Source organism: Manis javanica, chromosome 3 (assembly GCF_040802235.1).
Source record: "Manis javanica isolate MJ-LG chromosome 3, MJ_LKY, whole genome shotgun sequence".
In the NCBI taxonomy this organism is placed as follows: domain Eukaryota; kingdom Metazoa; phylum Chordata; class Mammalia; order Pholidota; family Manidae; genus Manis; species Manis javanica.
Genome location: NC_133158.1, coordinates 196,537,524 through 196,559,993, shown reverse-complemented (window position 1 = coordinate 196,559,993; position 22,470 = coordinate 196,537,524). Strand labels below are relative to the sequence as shown.

The 22,470-nt window shown below is 36.3% G+C and overlaps 1 protein-coding gene across 1 annotated transcript in view; it reads right to left on the bottom strand.

Annotated features, from left to right (window-relative positions):
- The window catches only part of LRBA (LPS responsive beige-like anchor protein), a 740,236-nt gene that overhangs the window by 551,771 nt on the left and 165,995 nt on the right, over positions 1-22,470 (bottom strand). Inside the window, exon 23 of the mRNA XM_037024623.2 lies at positions 128-1,183. Within this exon, the coding sequence (XP_036880518.2) occupies positions 128-1,183 (1,056 nt within the window). The remainder of the gene's footprint in view (positions 1-127; positions 1,184-22,470) is intronic.

Here is a 22,470-nt window from a genome sequence, read left to right as displayed (position 1 = left end):
TTATGTTCATATTTAGTAAACATACATAGGATATAAGCCAAGTCTAAATATAAAATCTAAGTATACATATATAATTGCTCTATTTTTACTTAATGCAAATATACTTCAAGAAGACAAATATAATCACCTCAAGCACAAGCTGATGAGGTTGAGATGTTTCCATGTTTGCACTGGCCTTCAATTCCAGTTTGTCAGTATCTGTAGCAACACTGGATACATCCAATTTAGCAATCATCTGTTCAGAAGTAGTAGGAAACTCAAAGATAATACCATGAGAATCAGTAATTAATTCAGTTTCTCTAGCAGAGTCAGTTGTTTTCTTCTCTTCCTCCAGCAATTGGACAATGTCTGACTGTTCAATTGTTTGGGAAGTAGGAGTGTCTGGTGAGGTAGCTGAAGACCCTGATGCTACCCTGATTCCAGAATCTTTAGAATCTCGAGTTTCAGTATCAGTTTGCTTTTCCCCTACAGGTTCTTCTTCTTTAAATACTACTCTGTGGCCATTACTAAAGATACCCAGTTTTTCACTGGCTTCAGATGCAGCTGGAGACAAACTATCATCTTGGTGTTCTGTGGATAGACTGGCTTCCTCAGCAGGACTGCTTTCTACCTTCAGTTCTACATAATCATCATCTTCTTCCTCTACCAGAGACTTATCCAGTAATTCTGGTACCTCTGAAGCATCCTCTTCTGAAGGAGAACTTACAGAAGCATTTACTTCACCGACAGTTATTATATCTTCACCAGTTGTTGTCAAAGAATTCGAGGTAATAGCCACACCTTCTATTATGTCAGAAGATACTTCTAAATCACTTGCACTAATTGTTTCACTTACCAATGTTCCTTCTAAAGGGACATCATCCAGTAACTCCTGATTTTCTTGCCCAGTTTTCCTTTGTTCATCAGATGTACTATGAGTTTGCAGTTCAATGTTGCATTCAAACTCCACTGAACTTGTCTGTTCAGTACTTGACTTTTCATCACTATTTCTGGTAATATGAGGAGACAAAGGAGAATCCCTCATATCTGATTGCTGGGGTCCTACTGAACCATTAACATCCCGGCTAATGCCAGCAAGTGCTTGAACTGGACTTGAAGAAATATGCTGAATTTCTTCATCAACTTTTCCCTGGTGTTCCCTGAATATATTGGCAAGGTTTTCTTTGTGTATTTCAAAAGTGACCTAGAGGAAAAATATACCACCAGTCAAAGAAGCAAATAAAAATAAAATGAAGTGAGTATACATAAAAACATATAAAAAACATAAAAATATTTAAGTTTTCAAATACCTGGCTTACATAATGCAATAGAAAATTTTTTCTACAATATCTTTATCTGATAAAATGATAAATGGTTAACCACAAAAATATAATCAAGAATAATGGCTATCTCAATGCCAAGAGATGGCATGGCATCAACTACAGTAAGAACATAGACATTCAGCCTATTTAAAGATGTCCAGGAAAAGAATACACTATTCTACCAGCCTCTGTAATTTGTACCACCATCTAAGTACCTACCATTGGGAATTGCTTTGTGCACTAGATAATACACTGCTTCAACTTCAGTGGAAAACCCATTTCACCATGATTTATCTTCAGCACAGATAAAATATCAATTATGCTCACTATAATGCATAGCAGCCATCCATATATTTATTAAGCTACTAAAACTGCTTCTTACTAAACTAAAAAACACAAATTGTTTCAGCATTGAAAAAAAAACCACCCTTCCCCAAAGGTCAATCAGAATTTTCAAAGTTTGAACTGGTTGGTCATAAATGGTCTGAAAATTTTAGTTACTCCATCCCTGCATCTATGCATTCAACTTGTATGTGACTGACTACAATGTATTCAGCACTATGAACATCCCCCATCATACTTACCTTTACCACAGCTAAGTGGAAAAACTGATTAGAGATAAAGCATAAAAGAAGTACTATGATTTTTAATGTCAAAGGTTTATAATTTTGATCAGATTAAAGTGGTGGAATAGGAAGGCTAGACAGAAACCTCCTCCCAATAACACATAAAAGAGGAAAATACAACAAATGCAACTAGACCAGAAAACGACCTAAAGAGTGCAGAACAGACCCCTACACCTGAGGGAGAAGGCAGGACCACACAGAAAGACTGAGGCAGCAAAGCCAAGATCAAGGAGGACCCAAGCCCTTCCTCAACACTAGCCTAAAGGCAGAAGAAAGAGGAATGGAGCAGGGAAGGGGTAGGAGCTCAGACACAATGCACACCTGGCCCTGGAGATCTGCTCTAGAAGCATTAGCCCACATTACTCTGGACTCTAGTGATTACTGGGGCTGGACACCAGGGACAGGTAGAACACTCTGGGAGGCTGAGAGTAGTGTGGAGAGCATTCACGCTCCACCAGTCCTCAGACCCAAAGCGGAGGTGGCACTTTGAAAGACTTGCTAGTAGGGAGAGGTACCAGAGGAGACGAGGGCTGGACGGAACTCTCTCATCAGGAGAAAGGGCAGGTGGAGGATACCTCCTCAGCCCTTCCTTGGCCCAACAGCTCAGGAACTGCATGTGCTGCCAGGAACCAACCCACTCAGCACAGCTGCAGCATCAGACTTGCTGCCTCAGTAGAAGGAGACTCACCCAGCTTGCTTAGTTCCACTTCAGCGCAACCAGAGAGGTGCCTGGAGGAGCCAGCCCCAAGGGCTCCCTCCTCCCTGCAGATGCCTAAACCTGGTGTTGCAGGTCCACCTGGAGCAAATCAGTCTGCCCACACCATTAACCCTGCAGCCCCACCATTGCTGCAGGCCAGGCAGAGGGTGGCCCCACACCAGAAGTAAAGAATCTTGAGCTTCTGGGCATAGCACACCTTCTTCATAAAGCTATTACTCTTTTGATTAGAAAGCATAGCAGAGACATATAAACAAAGGAAGAAACACAGAACCCCTGACCAAAATGAGCAGGCAGAGGAATTTGATCCAATCAAAACTACAAGACAGAACCCCAGAAAGAGGGCTATATGAAACAGAGATCACCAATCTTCCTGATAAAGATTTCAAAATAAAAGTCATAAACATGCTCAAGGATTTACAGAAAACCATTCAAGATGTCAGGGACAACGTCAACAAAGAGAGAAAAGAGCCACTCAGAGCTAAAGAATACAGTATCTGAAATGAAACATATAATGGAGGGATTTAAAAGTAGGTTAGATCACATAGAGAAGATGGTAAATGAAATAGAAATTAGAGAACAGGAAAACAAAGAAACTAAGGAACAGAGAAAATAAAAGATCTCTAGGAATGAAAGGATGCTAAGAGAGCTATGTGACCAATCCAAACAAAACAATATACATATGATAGGGGTGCCAGAAGGAGAAGAGAAAGTCTCTTTAAGGAAATAATTGTTAAAGACTCCTCCAACCTGAGGAAGGAAATAGACTAAGGTCATGGAAGTACAGAGATCCCCTAAAAAAAAAAGGAACTCCAGCAAGATAACACCAAGACATATAATTATTAAAATAGCAAAGATCAAGGATAATGAGAGGGTAATGAAAGCAGCTAGAGAAAGAAAAAAGATTACTTAAGAAGGAAATCACATCTGACTCTCAGCAGACTTCTCAATAGAAACTCTTCAGACCAGAAGGGAGTGGCATGATATATCTAATGTACTGAAACAGAAGGTCTTCCAACCAAGAATCCTCTACCTGGTGAGATTATCACTTAAATTTGAAGTGGGGATTAAATAATTTCCAGATTAACAAAAATTAAAGGAATTCATTACCACTCAGTCAGTCTTACATAATATGTTAAAGGGATTGCTATAGATGGAAATGACAATAAGGCTAAATAGCTCTCACCAGTGAAAATAAACCCACAGTAAAGATAGAAGACCAACTAATTACCAAGCAAGTACAAAATTAAAACAGAACAGAAGGATCAAAATCAACTATACACAAAAAGTGCAGATTATGACATCTAATATGAAAAATTTGGAGGAAGAAGGAAAAAAAAGTACCTTTAGATTGTGTTTGAAATAATCAGCAATTTAAGATAGACTACTATACAGGAAGGAAGCTATCCTGGAACCTTTTGGTAACTATAAAACTAAATCCTACAACAAATACATATACAAATAAAAAAATTTTTAAAAGAGAGAGAGATCCAATTACAACACTAAAGAAAATCATCAATAACAAGAAGAATATAAAAGAGGTAGAAAGGAACAGAGAGGAGATATTAAAAAAACAGCAGAAACCAATTAATAAAGTGGCAATATGCAATGAGGTATGCAGGGAAGGACTCGATAATAAGAGTGAATGTAATAACCACATTTTTTCTTGTGAAACCTTTATAAGAGCATTTATCAATGACACCTTAATAAAAAAAAGTGGCAGTAAGTACATATCTATCAATATTATCACCTTAAATGTAAATGGAGTGAATGCACCAATGGATAAGGAAACAAGACCCATCTATATGCTGCCAACAAAAGACTCATTTCAGACTCAAAAACATACACAGACCAGACCAAAAGTGAAGGAATAAGATATTACATGCAAATAATAGGGGGAAAAAAACACAGGAGTAGCAGTACTTACCATCAGACAAAATTCATTTCAAGACAAAGAAAGTAACAAGGGACAAAGAAAGGCATTACATAATGATAAAGGGGTCAATCCAACAAGAGGATATAATCATTATAAATATCTATGCACCCAACATAGAAGCACCTAAATATGTAAAGCAAACACTAACAGAATTAAAGGAGGAAACAGACTGTGGTACATTCATTTTAGGAGACGATAACACACCACTCACTTCAATAGACAGATCAACTAGACAAAATAAATAAGGAAACAGAGGCACTGAACAATACATTAGATCAAATGAACTTAACAGATATCTTTGAACACTTATTCAAAAAAAGCAGCATACACAATTTTCTCAAGTGTACATGGAATGTTCTCCAAAACAGATCACATACTAGGCCACAAGATACCACAATAAATTCAGAAAGATTGAAATCGTATCAAGTAGCTTCTCAGACCACAGTGGTATGAAACCAGAAATAGATTACACAAAGAAAACAAGAAGACTTACAAGCACATAGAGGTTAAACAACACGCTTTTAAATAACCAATGGATCAATGAACAAATTAAAACAGAAATCAAGCAAATGAAAACAAAATACAACAGCCCAAAATCTATGGGACGTGGCAAAGGCAGTTCTAAGAGGAAAGTACACAGCAATGCAGGCTTACCTCAAGAAACAAGAACAACCCCAAATAAACAGTCTAAACTCACAATTAAAGAAACTAGAGAAAGAACAACAATGTCAGTAGAAGGAGGGACATAATAAAGATCAGAGCAGAAATAAATAAAATAGGGAATAAAACAATAGAAAAAAATCAATGAAACCAGGAGCTGGTTTGAGAAAATAGATATATCCCTAGCCAGACTTACCAAGAAAAAAAGAGTGTGCACATACAAATGCAATCAGAAACAAAGAAGGAATAATCACAATGGAAACCACAGAAAAACAAAAATTAGAGAATACTATGAAAAATTATATGCCAATAAATTGGAAAACCTTTAGAAGAAATGGACAACTTCCTAGAAAAATACAACCTTCCAAGACTGTCCCAGGAAGAAACAGAAAATCTGAACAGACCAATTACCAGCAATGAAATTGAATTGGTAATCAGAAAACTCCCAACTGTGATGGCAACTATGCACCAGCATGTACACATACACCATAAGCTTGATATACTTGGGAGCCAACAATAAACCAGTGGACAGAGAAATATAGATAATAAGGTCAAAGATGTAGTCATGGGCTAAATCATGATCGTAGAGCCTTACAGACTGTGTTAAAGACTGAATTTTATTCTGAGTGAAAGAGAACCATTTGAGAATTTTGTTAAGAGGAAGAAAGCATGATATGATTTCTTAAAGTATTGTTTAGTCTGTCTGGAAACCTGACTTCAGGAGGATTATTTCTGTATTCATGCAACAATAATTGTTATCTCAGGAAAGCAAGTTACATACTACCACTTCACAGTGATTTTGAAAATAGATCATTTATTTCTACAACAGCCAGTGTTTCAGAATGAGTTTAGCTTTAAGTAATCACTTGCTTTGACTTTATTCAAATTTAGGATTTAAAAAAATTATTATAAAATGTATCAGTAAACATGAAGACATACAATTTGTAAGTACAAGTTAAAGAATTTTTTTTATTACATGTACCTACTACCAATATCAAGAAACGGAACACTGCTCTACCTCCCAATTCCCCTCTATGCCCAAGTGTAATCCCACCTCCCCACCCCTATCAAGAGGAAACCAATATACCGACATTTCCATTAACTGTTTCCCGCTTGTTTTTTCATTGTTCTACTTCCTACATAGTAAACATACCTATTATGTTTAGTTTCATCAACTAAGTATAGCACAAACCTAGCCAGCTGTGTAAGAAAAGGGCAATATTGCCATTACTAACTGAAGGCTCCCAGGGGAATACAAGCTACACAGAATGTGGGTGTTGGAACAGGGCTCCACCTTCTCTAAGAGGCTATATAAGGCTATCTTTGGGAAGTCTATAGGTGAGGTCTTCAGGAAATCCTGGGAAATACAGAGGTCAAGAGAACTGGAGCATCTATGAGGAACAGCTATATGGTCCAGGAAGTAGACTACTTTATAATTTCCAAATTATAAACTAAGCTCACCATGGTCTACCTGTACTCTCAGAAGTAGGTAAAAGCAGACCACATTTTTTAAAAGTGAAGTGAGAGTTTTCAGGTGATCCAGGCAGCAGGACTAGAAAAAAAAGCAGGAATTCAGTCACACGTGGTTAAGTTAAGCCAAGTGGTCATTAAGAATATGGGCCCATATCATGTGGGTAATTTGTCCTCGGGTTCTTAAAACAGTTATAAAGGCAGTTGGCATTTCAATAATAATAGCTCCCCCTCTATCTCTTAAATCAAACTGTTTCAACTTAGACAGACTGTCATAGGTCTATAAACAGCTGCCATCCTGAGATCGCCCTTCACTATGGCCCTGGAGATGCCATTCATCTCTCATGTGGCCTCTCTTGTTTTGTATACCCCCTATCTTTCTCCTTGTTTTATTCTCTTCTTTTGGTGCAGAACATACTCCAGTGCCTTCTTGGAAAAGGGAATATATGAACTAAACTTTTGAGACCTGAATTAATTGAGTATTGAGTACAAAAATCATACATTGGAAAGCATTTACCTTCAGAATCTGAAAGGTATTTCTTCATTGCCTTCTTATTTCTGCACTTATTGTTGGGAGATTTCAGGCCATTCTGATTCTTCATTCTCCACACAACCTAGTAAGTTCTCTCTTAAGTCTGGTAAAATTTTCTCTTTGTTCCTAGTGCTTAAAATTTCAGAATGATTCTTGACATGGGTCTACTTTCATCCATTCTGCTAAATACCCATTGGGCCATTCCAATCTAGCAACAAATATCTTTTAGTTCTGGGATATTTTTCTTGAATCACTTAATTTATCCTTCTTCCCCTTTTTCCCCTGTTCTCACTTTCTAGGATTTCTAGTTTTCTTGACACTGCACTAGTTGATCTTCAAACTTCTTATGATTTCTCTATTTTTCTATCCATTTGTCTTTTGTTTCTACTATTGGGAGAGTTCTTCGACTCATTAGTATTTCCTTTAGAAAACATGAAGTTGTAAATACTTTTATGGCACTTTGGGATATACACAAATCTTTTTTAAAAGACTAAATAAACCTCTTGCCAGTTTTGCATCATAGGAATGTCTTTCCTGGAGGCACTGATGCCATCTCTTTGAAACAGGAACATCAGTGATGGTGGCGCCCTGCCTAGTGTGTCTGTGGCAGCTTAAGCCTAGGTACGTGGCTCCAAGATAAAACCTCCAGCTTGTTAAAAATATACGAGAATTTTATTTTTTCTTTTGGATAACCACTAGATGTATGTAATGAATCATATCTGCCAGGCGATATTAAGAGTGAAATGTATTTCTGTCACTGCAAAGTCTTTAGTGGACTGCCTGTGATGTGCACCACAGTATGCTTTAATGCTAATTTAGTAATAATACTGTTTCACTCTTTTTTTTACATGTTGATGACAGGGTATTTTTGTGTTGGCAGAGTTTTATGTTTAATGATTTCCCCAACAACATACTAACAGGTAGGTCCTAACACATAGTTGTTGAGATAAAATTTATTATATGTGAATTAAAATGGTTACAATGCACAAAATAAGCTCTATGTGTGTATCATTACTACAATTGTCATTAATTTCTAATAGGTGTCATGGGGTTGTCTATTCTTATTCTAGAATAGCATTATCTTTCTAGTTTTCATGGTTTAGAACCTAGTAATCTCTCTGGGGATGTTAACAATTGTTTTTCTGTTTTGTGTCTTCTGATATTGTCTCTGTTTCTTTGAGCTGCCTTTTTCTATTTGTCTCTTTTGTTTTTATCTCCATGTTAAATGCTTTCCTTAACATTCTGGAATAACTTGGTTGATTCCTCATGATGAGTGAAAGGAGGGGCAAAGGGCCCAGGGTTGAAATGCTCTCAGCACAATGGGTATCAACTTTTACCTTTACTGTAGAGCGATCTGGGTGCAGCTTGAGTCAGGAAGGCACATAGACAACCTAAAGAAGCATCCTCCAAGGCCTGCTTGCAAGGTAATGGTGTACCTGCCTACATCTCAGGAACCTAGCACTGCCTGCAGTTAGGGAAAGCAGTGCAGCTTGAGTCAGGAAGGCACATAGACAACCTAAAGAAGCATCCTCCAAGGCCTGCTTGCAAGGTAATGGTGTACCTGCCTACATCTCAGGAACCTAGCACTGCCTGCAGTTAGGGAAAGCAGTGGGTGGGAATGTTGTTTTGCACTCAACATGCAGTTTGCATAGTCTCATAACCCCCTTCTCATTTTGCTAATATAAACCAAGACAAGTGACCCTCTGTATTATACCTTCTGAAGACTTCTAGGATAATAGATTAGGATAGCATTTTAATAGCACTGAGAAGGGAAGGATAATGAGTTATCAAACAACTATTCAAACAATCTTTCAATGTTTTTTGCTTGTTGCACATAACATCCCCTGATCTTCAGTTTCATACACAGTTAAGGCTGCCAGTTACCAAGAATTTTGAGATTCTTTATTGAAAAGGAATTTCATTCTTAGCTTTCCCCATGCTAAGCTTATGATTTACTCTTCCCAAGCCTAGTTAATACAACTCACCCATCTAATCTCTAGACTAAATTTTTTGCTGTTTATTCCTATTCTCCCATCCTGTGGACTTAGCATTTTTTTAAAAAAATCCTTGTATGGCATTTTTAGTAAGGTTTCAACACGAAATGAAATTAGATGGTAGTGTTCAACTTGTAAGCTTAACCCAAAAGCTCTGTTTTCTCTACCTTAGCTTAAATCAACCTTTACTTAGTTTCTGTTCATCTAGTTAGAAGCTATTTTCCAAAATCATTAAGCAAATTTCTTCCTTTATATTATACTTTCACAGAAGGAAAAAAACTAACAGAATCTATGAAGATTTTAAATGTTATTCTAGGTAGTTTCCTGCTAGTAAAGACTGTAGAATATAGTATTTTTATCTAACTTTAAGCAGAAAAACTGACATGTCCCTCTTAAAGTGCTCTGTCATAATAAATATTTAGTTAAATGGTGACAGACCCTTCAAAAAACTCGTATTCAATTTCAAAATACAGAATTTTGTATGTACAAAATGCCAAAATATTTTTTTTCATGTGTAAGCATCAAATTCATAGACAATAAAAAGGGGTATATGTCTTGCGAAGAAAGGTAGTATATACACATGAACATCAAAGGTAAACAGGCTTTTCTAAAGCCTACTCACAGGGTAAACAGCTCAAAAAGAGTAAGAGTTTGGTCATTAGTTTGTAAACAGACCCAAAGACAGGTATTGCTACAGTCAACCAATATACTGGCTGACTAGTACATTGTTCTCAGTGCATGCTATTTCTACTGTTTTTCTGATCACCCAAAACATGAAAACATCTACCAGCAATCATGCTATTAAGACGGGTACTAGCAAACTGCCCTATATAACAAGGTTATGTTCTTTCAATCAAAATTCAGTGGGCAAATATTACAGGTTAGTGACCGTCACAAGACGGACTAAAACAGAAGAGTTTTCTATTCTCATGAAATATAAACAATAATTAAGGGCAAATGAACACCCAAAAAACTACTCAAAATATATCAGAATGATCACAGACATGTGAAAATAAGACAGAATCAACTATATGTAAGTAAGGAAAGATAGAACAGAGGTATTATGTGAAAACAATCATAAATGTTTTAATACTGTAAGTGTATTCTGAGCCTACATCCCAAAATACCAAGCTATAGGGACAGAGGGAACCATTGCATGTAAGTAAAAATCAAAATGTGAGGAGTCAGAATGTAAATAAAAAATAAAACTTTTAGTATTTAAAATTAAAAAATAAATGCAAATAACAAATAAGCTGAGCCATGAGGTAGTTAGTAAAGCATGGATGAATTGTCATCCTATGACAAGACCAAAAGTGATATTCTTAATGAGGGGTTGGGAGAACTATTACTCTTGGTTCAACTAATATACTATCACAAGAGAAAGTTACCAGCAAGCACACTGCAATCCTCTTCAAAACCAAGTACATTCCCACATGAAAGAGCATTATTTTGAAAAACTGAGAAAACAAACTTGAGAGTGAAGAGCTGGAACCTCCATTATTGACACCGTAGAACTCTTTCAGGATGCTCTAACAGTATGGCAAAATTTCAAAATCCTATGACTATCTTTGCCCAATATATTTTTAAGATTGTCAATCATCATCCTAAAATGGTACACAACAGGGATTTAATGGACATTCTGAAACCTGATATAAATGATTTTATCTACGTACCAAATAATTATATATTTTGAGTTATTTGGTATTAGGATATAAACTTAATAGAAGAAAATCTATAAATTAAAATAGTCCTGAAAAAAAAAACATTCACATTTTATGTTAATGATATTATGGTTACCAGCACAATGGTATTGATAAAACAAAACTTTTATAATATCTTATTGTAGCCATAGCATATACAGTAGTGCCCCTTTATCCACAGTTTCACTTTCTGTGGTTTCAGTTACCTGCAATCAACTGTGGTCTGAAAATATTAAAAGGAAAATTCCAGAAATAAAAAACTCATCTGCATACCTTCCTGAATACCATGTTAAAACTTCATGCCACCCCACTCCATCTCACCAGGGTCGTGAATCATCCCTTTACCCAGTGTTCCTCACTGTATATGCTACCTGGCTCTTAGCCACTTAGTAGCTATGATGGTTATCAGGTCGACTGTTGTGGTATTACAGTGTTTGTGTTCAAGCAACCATTATTTTACTTGTAATGGCTCCAAAGCACAAGAGTAGTGGATGCTGGGAATTCGAATATGACAAGAAAGGCTGTAAACTGCTTCCTTTAAGAGAAAAGAGAAAAGGTTCTGAACTTAATGAGGAAAGAAAAAACCATACGCTGAGGTTGCAGAGATCTACAGTGAGAATGACTGTTCTATCCATGAAGTTGCTAAGAAGGAAAATGAAATTCATTCTAGTTTTACTGTCACACCTCAAACAAGAGAAGTTATAGCCACAGTGCATGATCAGTGCTTAGTTAAAATGGAAAAGAAATTAAATTTGAGGGTGGAAGACATGAACAAAAATGTGTTTTGATTGACAGCAATGTGTTGCACCAAAAAGCACTGAGCTTATACAAAGATTTCAGCAAGGGATCCCCTGAAATGAGTAACACCAAGCCATTTACTGCAAGTAAGGACAGTTACACAGATTCAGGAATAAGTTGGGATGGAAAAATAGAAAAATTACTACACAGGCTGCAGTTGCTGATGAAGAAGTTACTGCCATGCTTCTAGCAGAGATGAAGAAGTTGATTAAGGAGAACAGACACCATCCAAAGCAAGTCTTCAATTATGATGAAACTGTAATCTTCTGGAAAAAAATGCCCTATAGAAACTACATTCATAAAAATGCAAAGGAAGCACCAAGGTATAAAATATGAAAGGACAGATTAACTCTCGTACTATGTACAATCCTGCAGAGCATATGATAAAGCCAGGCATAGTGTAAAGAACCCATGTGATCTCAAAAACAAAAACAAAAACAATCTGCTCGTAGACTCACAGACACTGAGAAGTAACTAATGGTTACCATGGGAGAGGGACCGGGGAGGGTGGGTGGATAAGGTGAGGGGGATAAAAGGGCACAAAAATTCTCAATCATAATATAAATTGGTCATGGATATGGAAGTGCAGCATGGAGAACATATTCTGTAACATCCTTCCTATGATGACAAATAGTAACCACACTAATATGGGTGAGGATTTAATAATATGGGGAACCACTGTGTTGTATATCTGAAACCTATATAAGATTGTACATCAATGATACTTCAATAATAAGATAAAAAAATTATCTGCTCATGTTCTGGCAACATAATCAGAAAGGATGGGTGACAGTCACATTCTTTACAGAATGGTTCCACCAGTGTTCCATCCTAGAATTGAAAAAACATTTGTAAGAGAAAGGGTTGGAATTTAAAGTCCTATTCATAATAGACAATGCACCAAGACATCCTGAATATTCTGCTATGAAAATGAGAACATCGAGACATCGAGGCTTTACTTTTACCTTGAAATACCTAACTACTTCAGCCCTTTGAAGAGAGGGCACCATTCAGTTTGTCAAGAACATACACACCCACCTTGTGTTTGATCACATTTGATCAGCAACTGATGTAGACCCTAATGTAATGCTGTAAGTCATCTGCTATTGCTGAAATGATAATATTCATCAGAGCTGCAATGGGTGAAATAAAACCAGAAACTATAATTGCCTGCTGGAAGAACCTCTGAGTGAATTTATGAATGATTTTAAAGGCTTCCTGGGGATCAATGGAAAAGGAAAATCATTCATGAAGTAAGACAAGTTAGTGGAAAAGGGTTTGCTGACATGCTTAAGTGGAAGAACAAATTGAAGACCACGGAGAAGTGTTAACAAATGAGGAATCACAAGAACTTGTTCTATCATCTATAAAGGAAGAAGAAAAAACTGCAGCAGAAGCAGCAATGTGGACATTACTGAAATTTACCAAAGTGCTTCAAATTGCACAGATTTTAAAAGACAGAAGTAGGAATGCAATCTTTTGCAGGAATGCAGCATTAAAGTCGTCCACAGTGTTACTGAGGCATTACAACCGCTGCAGAAACACATTCATGAATTAAAGAGAAAATATCTGATTACAATGTTCTTCCAACGGTTTTGGCCAAAAAACCTTCAATTATCCAAGAGGCCTCAGCCACAGACATCATCCGCTCCTGACATCCAACTATTGACACTGTCAAGGCTCAATGATCAAGGATCACCTGAAGCAGATGATTCTCCTTCTGATGCATCGTCAGAAAGTCAACTGCAGCCTAACATTATGTCACAAGGCCTATGTCATTCACCTCACTTCATCTCATCACACTGGCACCATATCATCTAACATAATCACAAGAAGAAAAAGGGTCAATACAGTACAGTATGACATTCTGAGAGAGCAACCACATTTACAGAAGTTTTATTCAGTGTATTGTTATAATTGCTCCATTTAATTACTATTGATGTTAAAATCTTACTATACCTAATTTATAAATTAAGCTTTATCATAAGTATGTATACATAGGAAAAAACACAGTATATGTGGGGTACTATCTACAGCTTCAGGCACCCACTGGGGGTCTTAGAATGTATCCCCTGGGAATAGCAGGGACTAGTGTAGTCAATTATATAGAACTTTCCCTACTGGTTTATTATCAACTCAAGGATTTCCATGTCCACTTCAGTGCCAACAGAGCATACATATTTTTGCTATCACAAATTATCTTGAACAGATTTGTTTTCATGATGCTGTTGCTAATATTCACTTAAGTTACAGTTTCCATGACTATCATCATAACCATTTGATGAGAGACCTTTCATTCTAAAGGTGAAGCAAAATCTATGTAATACATTGTCTTGCCAGTGCGTTTCAGCCCCGGGCAAGTTCACTATGCATTCAGTGTGACCAAAGAAAATAGACAGCAAAACGTTCTCAGGGTAAAAGGGTTACACCCAACTTTATTTCCAGGTCGCAGGTCGGTCACTAGAATCCCATTCACTCAGAGGGAGTCTGCATGCAGCAAGCCGGTCTCTGCCTCTGGACCCCTCTATCCGCACAGCCGTCCTCTGGGCCCCTCTGTCCACACAGCCATCCCACACAACCATCCTCCGGGCCTCTCTGCATGGTTGTTCCGCACAGCCGTCTTCTGGGCCTCTGTCATCGGCACTGCCACCAATCCAGCCTCTGCTCTGCTCTCCTACAGCCTTGCAGCCCTGCCACTGTGTCATGCCCAGAGTACTGGACGGAGCTCTTTTTATAGAGTCAACAGCCATGTATTGCCCACAAGTGTGCAGTGAGCTAGTCAATCAGGGCCAGGTGAGAACCCTGGCCACAGGAACTCTCATTTTATCCACATACATTTATCATATTCTAACTATATTCATGACCAGCACAATGGCCATTTACTTCAACTGGCCATTTACAAAGATAAGTTAAAGGATATTATTTAATATTAAAATTTAAGCACAAGAAGATGGCTTATGGGGGTAAAAAAATGGCTGAGGAGAGAAGCAAGGCAGAGAACTGCTCCTATACACAAAGACAAGGAAGCAACTACAGCAAATACAACTAACCCTGAAAATGACCTGAAGATGGCAGAACAGACCACCTACACCTGGCAAAGAAGAGAAGACCACACAGAGAATAGTAAAGTGGTAAAGTGGCAGAGTCAAAATCTGTCAGGAGCCCAATCCTTCCCCCATCCTAGCACATAAGAAGGAAGAAGAATGGAACAGAGAGGAGATAAGCTATCAGAGCTATACATACCTGGCCCAGGAAATCTGCTCTGTAAACATGAGTCCACATTGCATCAGGCTTTGATGATTACTGGGACTGGACACCCTGAGTGGGCTAAGACTCCTGTCAGTTGTGGAGGTCAGGCACACTCCACAGGTCCCCTGAGATCCAAAGCAGAGGAGGCAGTTTGAAAGATTTATGCTCCCCTTTGTTTTCTGCTTCAGTATTTATAAGAGATGGATATAAAAGCAACCAAAGTGTCCATCAATAGATGAATGGATAAAGAAGATATGGTACATATACCCAGTGGAATATTATTCAGCCATAAAAAGACACAGATGGAGCTAGAGGGTACTATGCTCAATGAAATAAGCCAAGCAGAAGAAAGGCAAATACCATATGATTTTACTTACTTATGAAATATAAAAACAAAACAAAACAAAATAAACAAAATAGCAGTAGACTCACAGACACTGAGAAGTGACTGGTAAATACCATGGTAGAGGGGCTGAGGTGGGTGGGTGGTAAAGGGGATAAAGGTACATAAAAATTATCTACCATAATCTAAGTTGATCATGTGGATGGTTGTACAGCATTGAGTATATAGTCAAATATTCTGTAACATCTTCCTATGTTGACAGATAGACAGTGCACTGGGGGGGGGGGTAAGGATTTAATAATATGGGTAACTGTTAAACCCCTGTGTTGTATACTTGAAACCAATGTAAGATTTTATATCAATGATACTTCAATTATAAAAATGGTTTATATAACTCACATTTCAAATAAAAAAATGTATGCTTTCATAAAGTACATTCTGAATGTGCCACAGAGAGTACTTTTCCTTTGTGTTAGAAAGATTTGCAGCCAAATCTGTTCTAAACTGTGCTTTGGATTTCCTAAGCAAACCAACTTGTTTACACTCTCTTCTACAAATATGAATATAGAAATACCTTTAAAATTCTGAAGTTGGTTGACTTTTAAATTTCCCTTTAATTCACTCCAATAGTCTAAAAGCTAAATGGCAACTGAGCAATTATCATTGTTGTTATCTTTTTGGATACTGTTTTCCTAAGGGTATTTTTGACTGATAATTCCTAATTAATTACTAGATATTGTTCTAAATTACAGCTAAAAGACTAGCCATTAATCTTCACAATCATTTGATAGCTAATCTATAGCTGGTTGCAATGTTTGGAAAGCACTTATATAAACTACTAAAGATTCTTGAGCTAATAACTACATTTCTTTTCCCATTACTCTCAACTTAATTGGCACTCAAATTATTAATTAGGAGATAAAAGATTAATATAATAGATCAATAAATTAACATTAATCCATATATTTTTTTAATTAACCTATAAAAATTAAGACTTTTAAATGTTAGCGTTCAGCAGCTGGCTTTCTTTTTAAGCAAATACATCTTCTTCATTGAATGTTATTTTCCTACAGAAATACCAGCTGAATATGGTGAAATACCAGCTGAATATGGTATGTTAACTTCTAGTTCTTAGGTTATCAACCTTTCCACAGTTGATAAATGAGATACACCTTTAAAAATAGCTGTATCAGATGATCAGCTATGGAGGTACTGTTTTCTGATAATATTCCTTTCTCTTAATAAAAAAAAAAAAAAAAGCAGTTCCTGTGTGCTGACCTCCAATGAGTTCTGCACAGTGGTACAGAGGGCATGTCAAAGTGTGGGCAAAGGGTCTATTTGTTTCTATGCAGAAGATCAAGGCCTAGCTTGGATACCCAGAAAATGAACTAAGATACGATATGAGGAGGAGCTTCCGGCATCAGCACTCTCTGGAGGACTTGTGCCAGGGGGATGATCATCAAAAAGCCTCCACAGGGATCTAGGCAATGCTGCGGTTGTGGCTGCATCCACCCCACCGTCTCCTGGACTTGCCATTGGAATGAGGAGGGAGATGTCTAGGCTGGCATGTGCATACAGTGAGACAACGAATTTGACCGGATCTGTACTGTTCGAACTCAACCAGGAGTTGGGAGGGGTGCAAGTTGTAGCACTCCAAAATCTTATGACTATAGACTATCTACAATTAAAAGAACATATGGGATGTGAACAGATCCCAGAAATGGGCTGCTTTAATTTGTCTGATTTCTCTCAGACTGTTCAAGTACAGTGGGACAATATCCATCATATCATAGACAAATTTTCACAAATGCCTAGGGTGCCTAAATGGTTTTCTTGGCTTCACTGAAGATGGATGGTAATTATAGATTTGCTTTATGTCACCGTATTCCTATTATGTTAATATGTGAGCGCAAATTAGTTGGTAGCTTAAAATCTATACATGCTTAAGGTACTCTACAAGAAGATATGTCAGAGAAATAATCAATCCTCCCATGTTTTCTTCCATATGCTACCTCTATAGCTTTTCTTCTTCCTTCCTAATTACAATCCTTAAATAGAATTCGTGCCTCATATCGAATTTACCGAGTATCATAATTCCTCCAGGTGGTAAGGATACCTTGAGACAAGTGCTGGGCATAGAAGCCACAGGGCATAAATCTGCAAAGAAGTAAAAAGCTAACCTTTTCAAACAATATGGCTTCTCTCTAACTTACCAACTTTACATTTCCCTGTATGGCCCCAGAAAATGACTGGTTAGCCAGAGACGGGTAAGATTCCTCAAGGGAGGAACAACCTAAGACAGACACAGTCGCAGGAGGGCCATCAGGTGAGAAATTGGGGATCAATAGAGGTGAGGCTCAGAACCTCATCCTCCCTGTTGTGAGAGAAATCTTCTGTATCCGTGGATGTTTTGCTGCCCTTGTCTAGCGTGGATTAATACTTAGTCCATAGGCTTACACCTGATCATCTACATTTGCTCTCTTACAGCACTAAACTATGTTTTCTACCTTTATCTTGCGTCTACCTACCACTTCAGCATTTTATTAAAAATAAAAATAACAATAATAATAGAGGGAGAAATGTGGGATCAACATATAAATCAAGTGCAAAAATCAAACGAATATTCATATTTGACCTGATTGTTTATAGGTCATAATGCATGATCAAAACTGAAAGTTTCTGTGATGAATGCCCTTGTACTGTTCACCATGTAAGAATTTATTCACTATGTAGGAATTCGTTCACCATGTAAGAACTTGTTCGTTATGCTTCAGAAGATTGGAGACTGACGAGAATTAGGCTTGAGATGGATTAATGATTGTACATTGAGCATTGACCCCCCTATACAGAATTCTATTGTTAACAACCATTTGATCAATAAATATTAAAGATGCCCTCTCAAAAAAAAAAAATAGCTGTATCAATAAGCATAGCTCAAAATGATTACCACACACAATAGATCTTTTAAAGAAATTCTGATAACAGCTTATAACAGCAATGGTATAAAGTAACAGATGCATTAATTAAAATCAAATTATAGAAATTGTAAGCTTACAAATATTTACTGATTGATTTCATGTTAAGCACCTTGGTTACAAATCTGAATACTCTAGTTCAAACCTAATCTCTTAACTGTTATCTTAATAAAACCACTCTAGAGGGATATCAAGCATAAGGCCTAGGCAATCCTAAGAAAACTACCTAAGAGAATTAGTTATGAAAACAACATAAGTTCAATAACAAAGGGAAACATCTTGTGAAGAAAATAAGTCATATACATAATAAGCCTTATACATTCATCACATAATAAACTTAAACACATTTTTGGATAGTCTATTTTGATGGGGTTCAGAACATACTACCCCAAGATATGGCATGTCACATACTGAGTATTTTAAGATGAAGGAATTTGAGAAAAAGCAGGTACAGGAAGGTCTCTGGCCTCTCCACCCTCCCCTGAAGCAGATCACAGAAATAGCAGGTGCTAAGACTTCTCTGACCTTCTCCTTCTCCACAAAGCCTCTCACATAAGAGGTACTCTTTCTACATTCAGAGGAAAGACTTTTCTCTCCTTTTCTCAGAAGAGAGAGGATGCCAATAGAAATCCAAATGCACAGGCCTTGCTAATCTTACTAAACTTAGCTCATATCCTTTGTCCTACCACATTTTTCCACAACTTTCTACTCTTCAGCAAACTCAGTATAAAAACACTGAGGATAAACTGTTTCTTCAGGTCTTCATTTCCTTAGAAAGGTTTCCAGGTCATGTAAAACTTATATTAAGTAAATATCTAAGCTTTTCTCCTATTAATCTCTTGTCAGTTTAACTTTCAGACCAAGCTAGAGACACCAAGGAAGTCAAGGAAAAGTTTTGTACTCCCTACAAGTCATATGACTCAAAAATGAAACATTATATAGTATAAGAGTTTCCCTCCCATCACTGGTCCTCACCTACACAATTCTCTCCGCAAAAAACAGGCCATCAGTTATTAACAGCTTTGTCGTTTTTCCAGGGTAGTTTTGTTCATACACACACAAAATAAATTCTCATTTTCACACTTATTTTAGTAGTATCTGCTATACAAATTGTTCCACACTTTCTTTTGTCACTTAATAAATCCTGGTGAACTATCTCAGGAAAATTTTAATTTGCAGTCCCTTATAAGTAGGTTGTACATCTTCTATATATGTAAGTACTTTTCCCGTATTTTCCCTAGGTTGTTTGATCATGTATTTAATCCACTTTTCTAATGGCTTGTTTTTCCTATCTATTTCTAGGAGCACTTTATATTATTATGTATGTTGTCTTTGATCTGGTTATAAATAGCTTTTCCAGATTTGTCATCTGCCTTTTTGACTTACCTTTATGGTACACTGTTGTGCTTTTTGATGACAAAAGTTTTTGTTTCAATGTAGTAAAAATTATTGGTCTTTTTTTTCCTCTTCAAAGGTTCTAGATTCTTAGAGTTAGACAATTATTACACATTCCAGGGTTACAGATAAATTATCTGTATTTTCTTCTAGTACTTATTTATTGTGTCTTTCCTATCCCTTCCCTCATTTAACTGTTCCCTATGTTAAATTTCCAGGGACTCCAACTTACTTTTTTTTTTTCCTTGAGGAATCCCCTATTATCCCAACACCATTTATTGAACAGTCCATCTTTTTTTCCCCAGATGATCTGAAATACATTCTGTATAATATATTAAAGTCTTGAATTTAGTATGTCTCTGGACTTTCTCACCTGTTCCCCTGATCAGCCTACCTCTTTGTTCGTCAATACTACATTTTTTAAAATAATTGACATTTGCTAATATGTTTTAGTATTCAGTAGTTTGTCCCCTCTCATTGCTCTCAGAGTTTTCCTTTATAGTTTTACTTGTTTATTTTGCCTTACTTTTCCTTAATAATTAGCTTGCTTTGTTTCTATCCCACCAAAAGAATAACGATTGGTTAGACTTTTCTTGAAATGTCGTTGAATTTATAAAATAATCAAAAGAAATGTTAAATTATTGTAATTTTATGATATTGAGTCTTCCTATTCTAGGAAATATGCTTTTCCATTTGTTCATGCCTTTTGTATGTCCTTTGGGAATGTTTTAAAAGACTTTTTCAAGTAATTCAAACTGTAAATTAGAGACATATACAATAAATTATTGGCAGCATACAGAACTTATATATTTATGCCCAGAAATATCTGGAAGTACCCAGAAGATGCTGACATTAGATTCAGATTTCAGATTTCAGTAAATAAATATTCATTTGCAAGACAGAAAAGGATTAATGGTAAAGAGATGACAGGAAGAGAAATTTTTTTTAAAGCACTTAGAATGGATGGATGGTAAAAGAATATGGTTCACTGAAGACATTGAGTTATTCAGTAAAACAATAAGATTACAGCATTTGTTGGAGTGGTGAGCAATAAAACCTGTAAGCAAGCAAATAATACAAAAAATAATAATAATACAACCGTCTTTTTGCTTATATTGACAAAGATTCTCTCCTTAACCAAACATAAGTGAGGTTCCTGAACCCAATTCTCAACTAGGCTCTGTCCTTGCCACACCTGTATCTCTGAATTTCAGCAAGAATTCCCTACCATCAATATCTGATCACCCTGATATGTGATCAAATTTCTCATCCCCCATCATCGCCCAGGTGATATGTGATCAGCCTGGCCTACCTTCAGAAAGAATCCTATTAAAGTCTATTTAACCAGAATCTTCCCAACCCCAGATGTTTCCTCTTAGTAATTTTCCATCCACTAAATCCTCTCTACACTGCTACCCTGTTCCTTGACTATAAATCTCCACTTTTCCTCTTGTATTCAGAATTAGGCCCAGTTCTGTACTTGGGCCCCTTTTTCCCTGTCACAATAGTTACAGAATAAAATTTGATTTTACTGTTTTAAGTACCATCTGACTCTGGTTCTCTTAGTATTATTTGTGTTTATGTGTATATGTGTATATTCCTATACATATATTATACAATGCTATTTATTCTCAACGGCTTCAATTTTCAATGTATTCTTTAAAAATTAACTCGACCAATTTTTCTGAATAAAGTTTTGGAGAAATCCAGAATATAAAAGAAAAGTAAACTAAATTGCTCAATTATTTCCTCCTAGAATTTTAAGCGGTCTAATATTCAGATGTTATTATCACAGTTCCAACTTTTGCTCTGAAGTTCACCTTTTTCAGGAAACAACTCTAGCAAATAAAAAAAAAACCTTTTTCTGCATAAAATGATTTGATAACACTTTAAGTGAGGGTGCAATTTAAACATAAGCCTTCCAACCACTTAGTATTTTCTTAATCTTTATAAATATCACATTAACACATGGAAACATTATATAATTAATTTAAAAGAAATTTATTTAAAACAAAATATATTCTGCCCTCAGACTTCTTTAAAGTATGAAAATTTCTATCTAAATCAAACATTGCTCCCTAGTTCCACAACATACCTAAAAATACCCCTAAATTCTGAATTAAGTTTATTTTGGCAGACAATACAAGATATATTTTTAAATACTTTCAGCAATAGCTGAGTTTTACAGAATGTTTATTGTATACTGTTTTAATCATATGGCATACAATGACATGCTTAATCATCAGAGTAACCCTAAAAGATAGGCAGCATGATCCTCATTTCTGTAGATGAAGATCAGAAGCACAGTGACATAAAATACTATCACATGGTCAATAACTTACTAACCTTTTCTTTTTCTAAAATGTTATCCTGACCAATTTTATTTTCTTAAGAACCTAGACGGGTGCTCTCATGAAAAACTAGAGTATAAATTGATACAAATTTTTATGTGGTAATTTAGCATTACCAACTAAAACTTTTAAAAATATATATACTCTGTCTGGAATTTTAGCAATTTATCCTACAAAATAAAAGAGCTCTATATAGGAGCAGGCTTCTTACTGCACAAAGATGAGGAAATATTAAACTGTGGTGGACATGTAATACATTGTAATATAAATTAATAGTATTTTTTTTTAATTATCTCCACCAATTTTTCCAAATAAAATTTTGGAGAATGCCAGAACATGAAAAGTTGATTCATTTGCTCAATCATTTCTTACTAGAATTACAAGTGGTTTGATAACATTCAGATGTTACATCAAAGCTGTAGTTT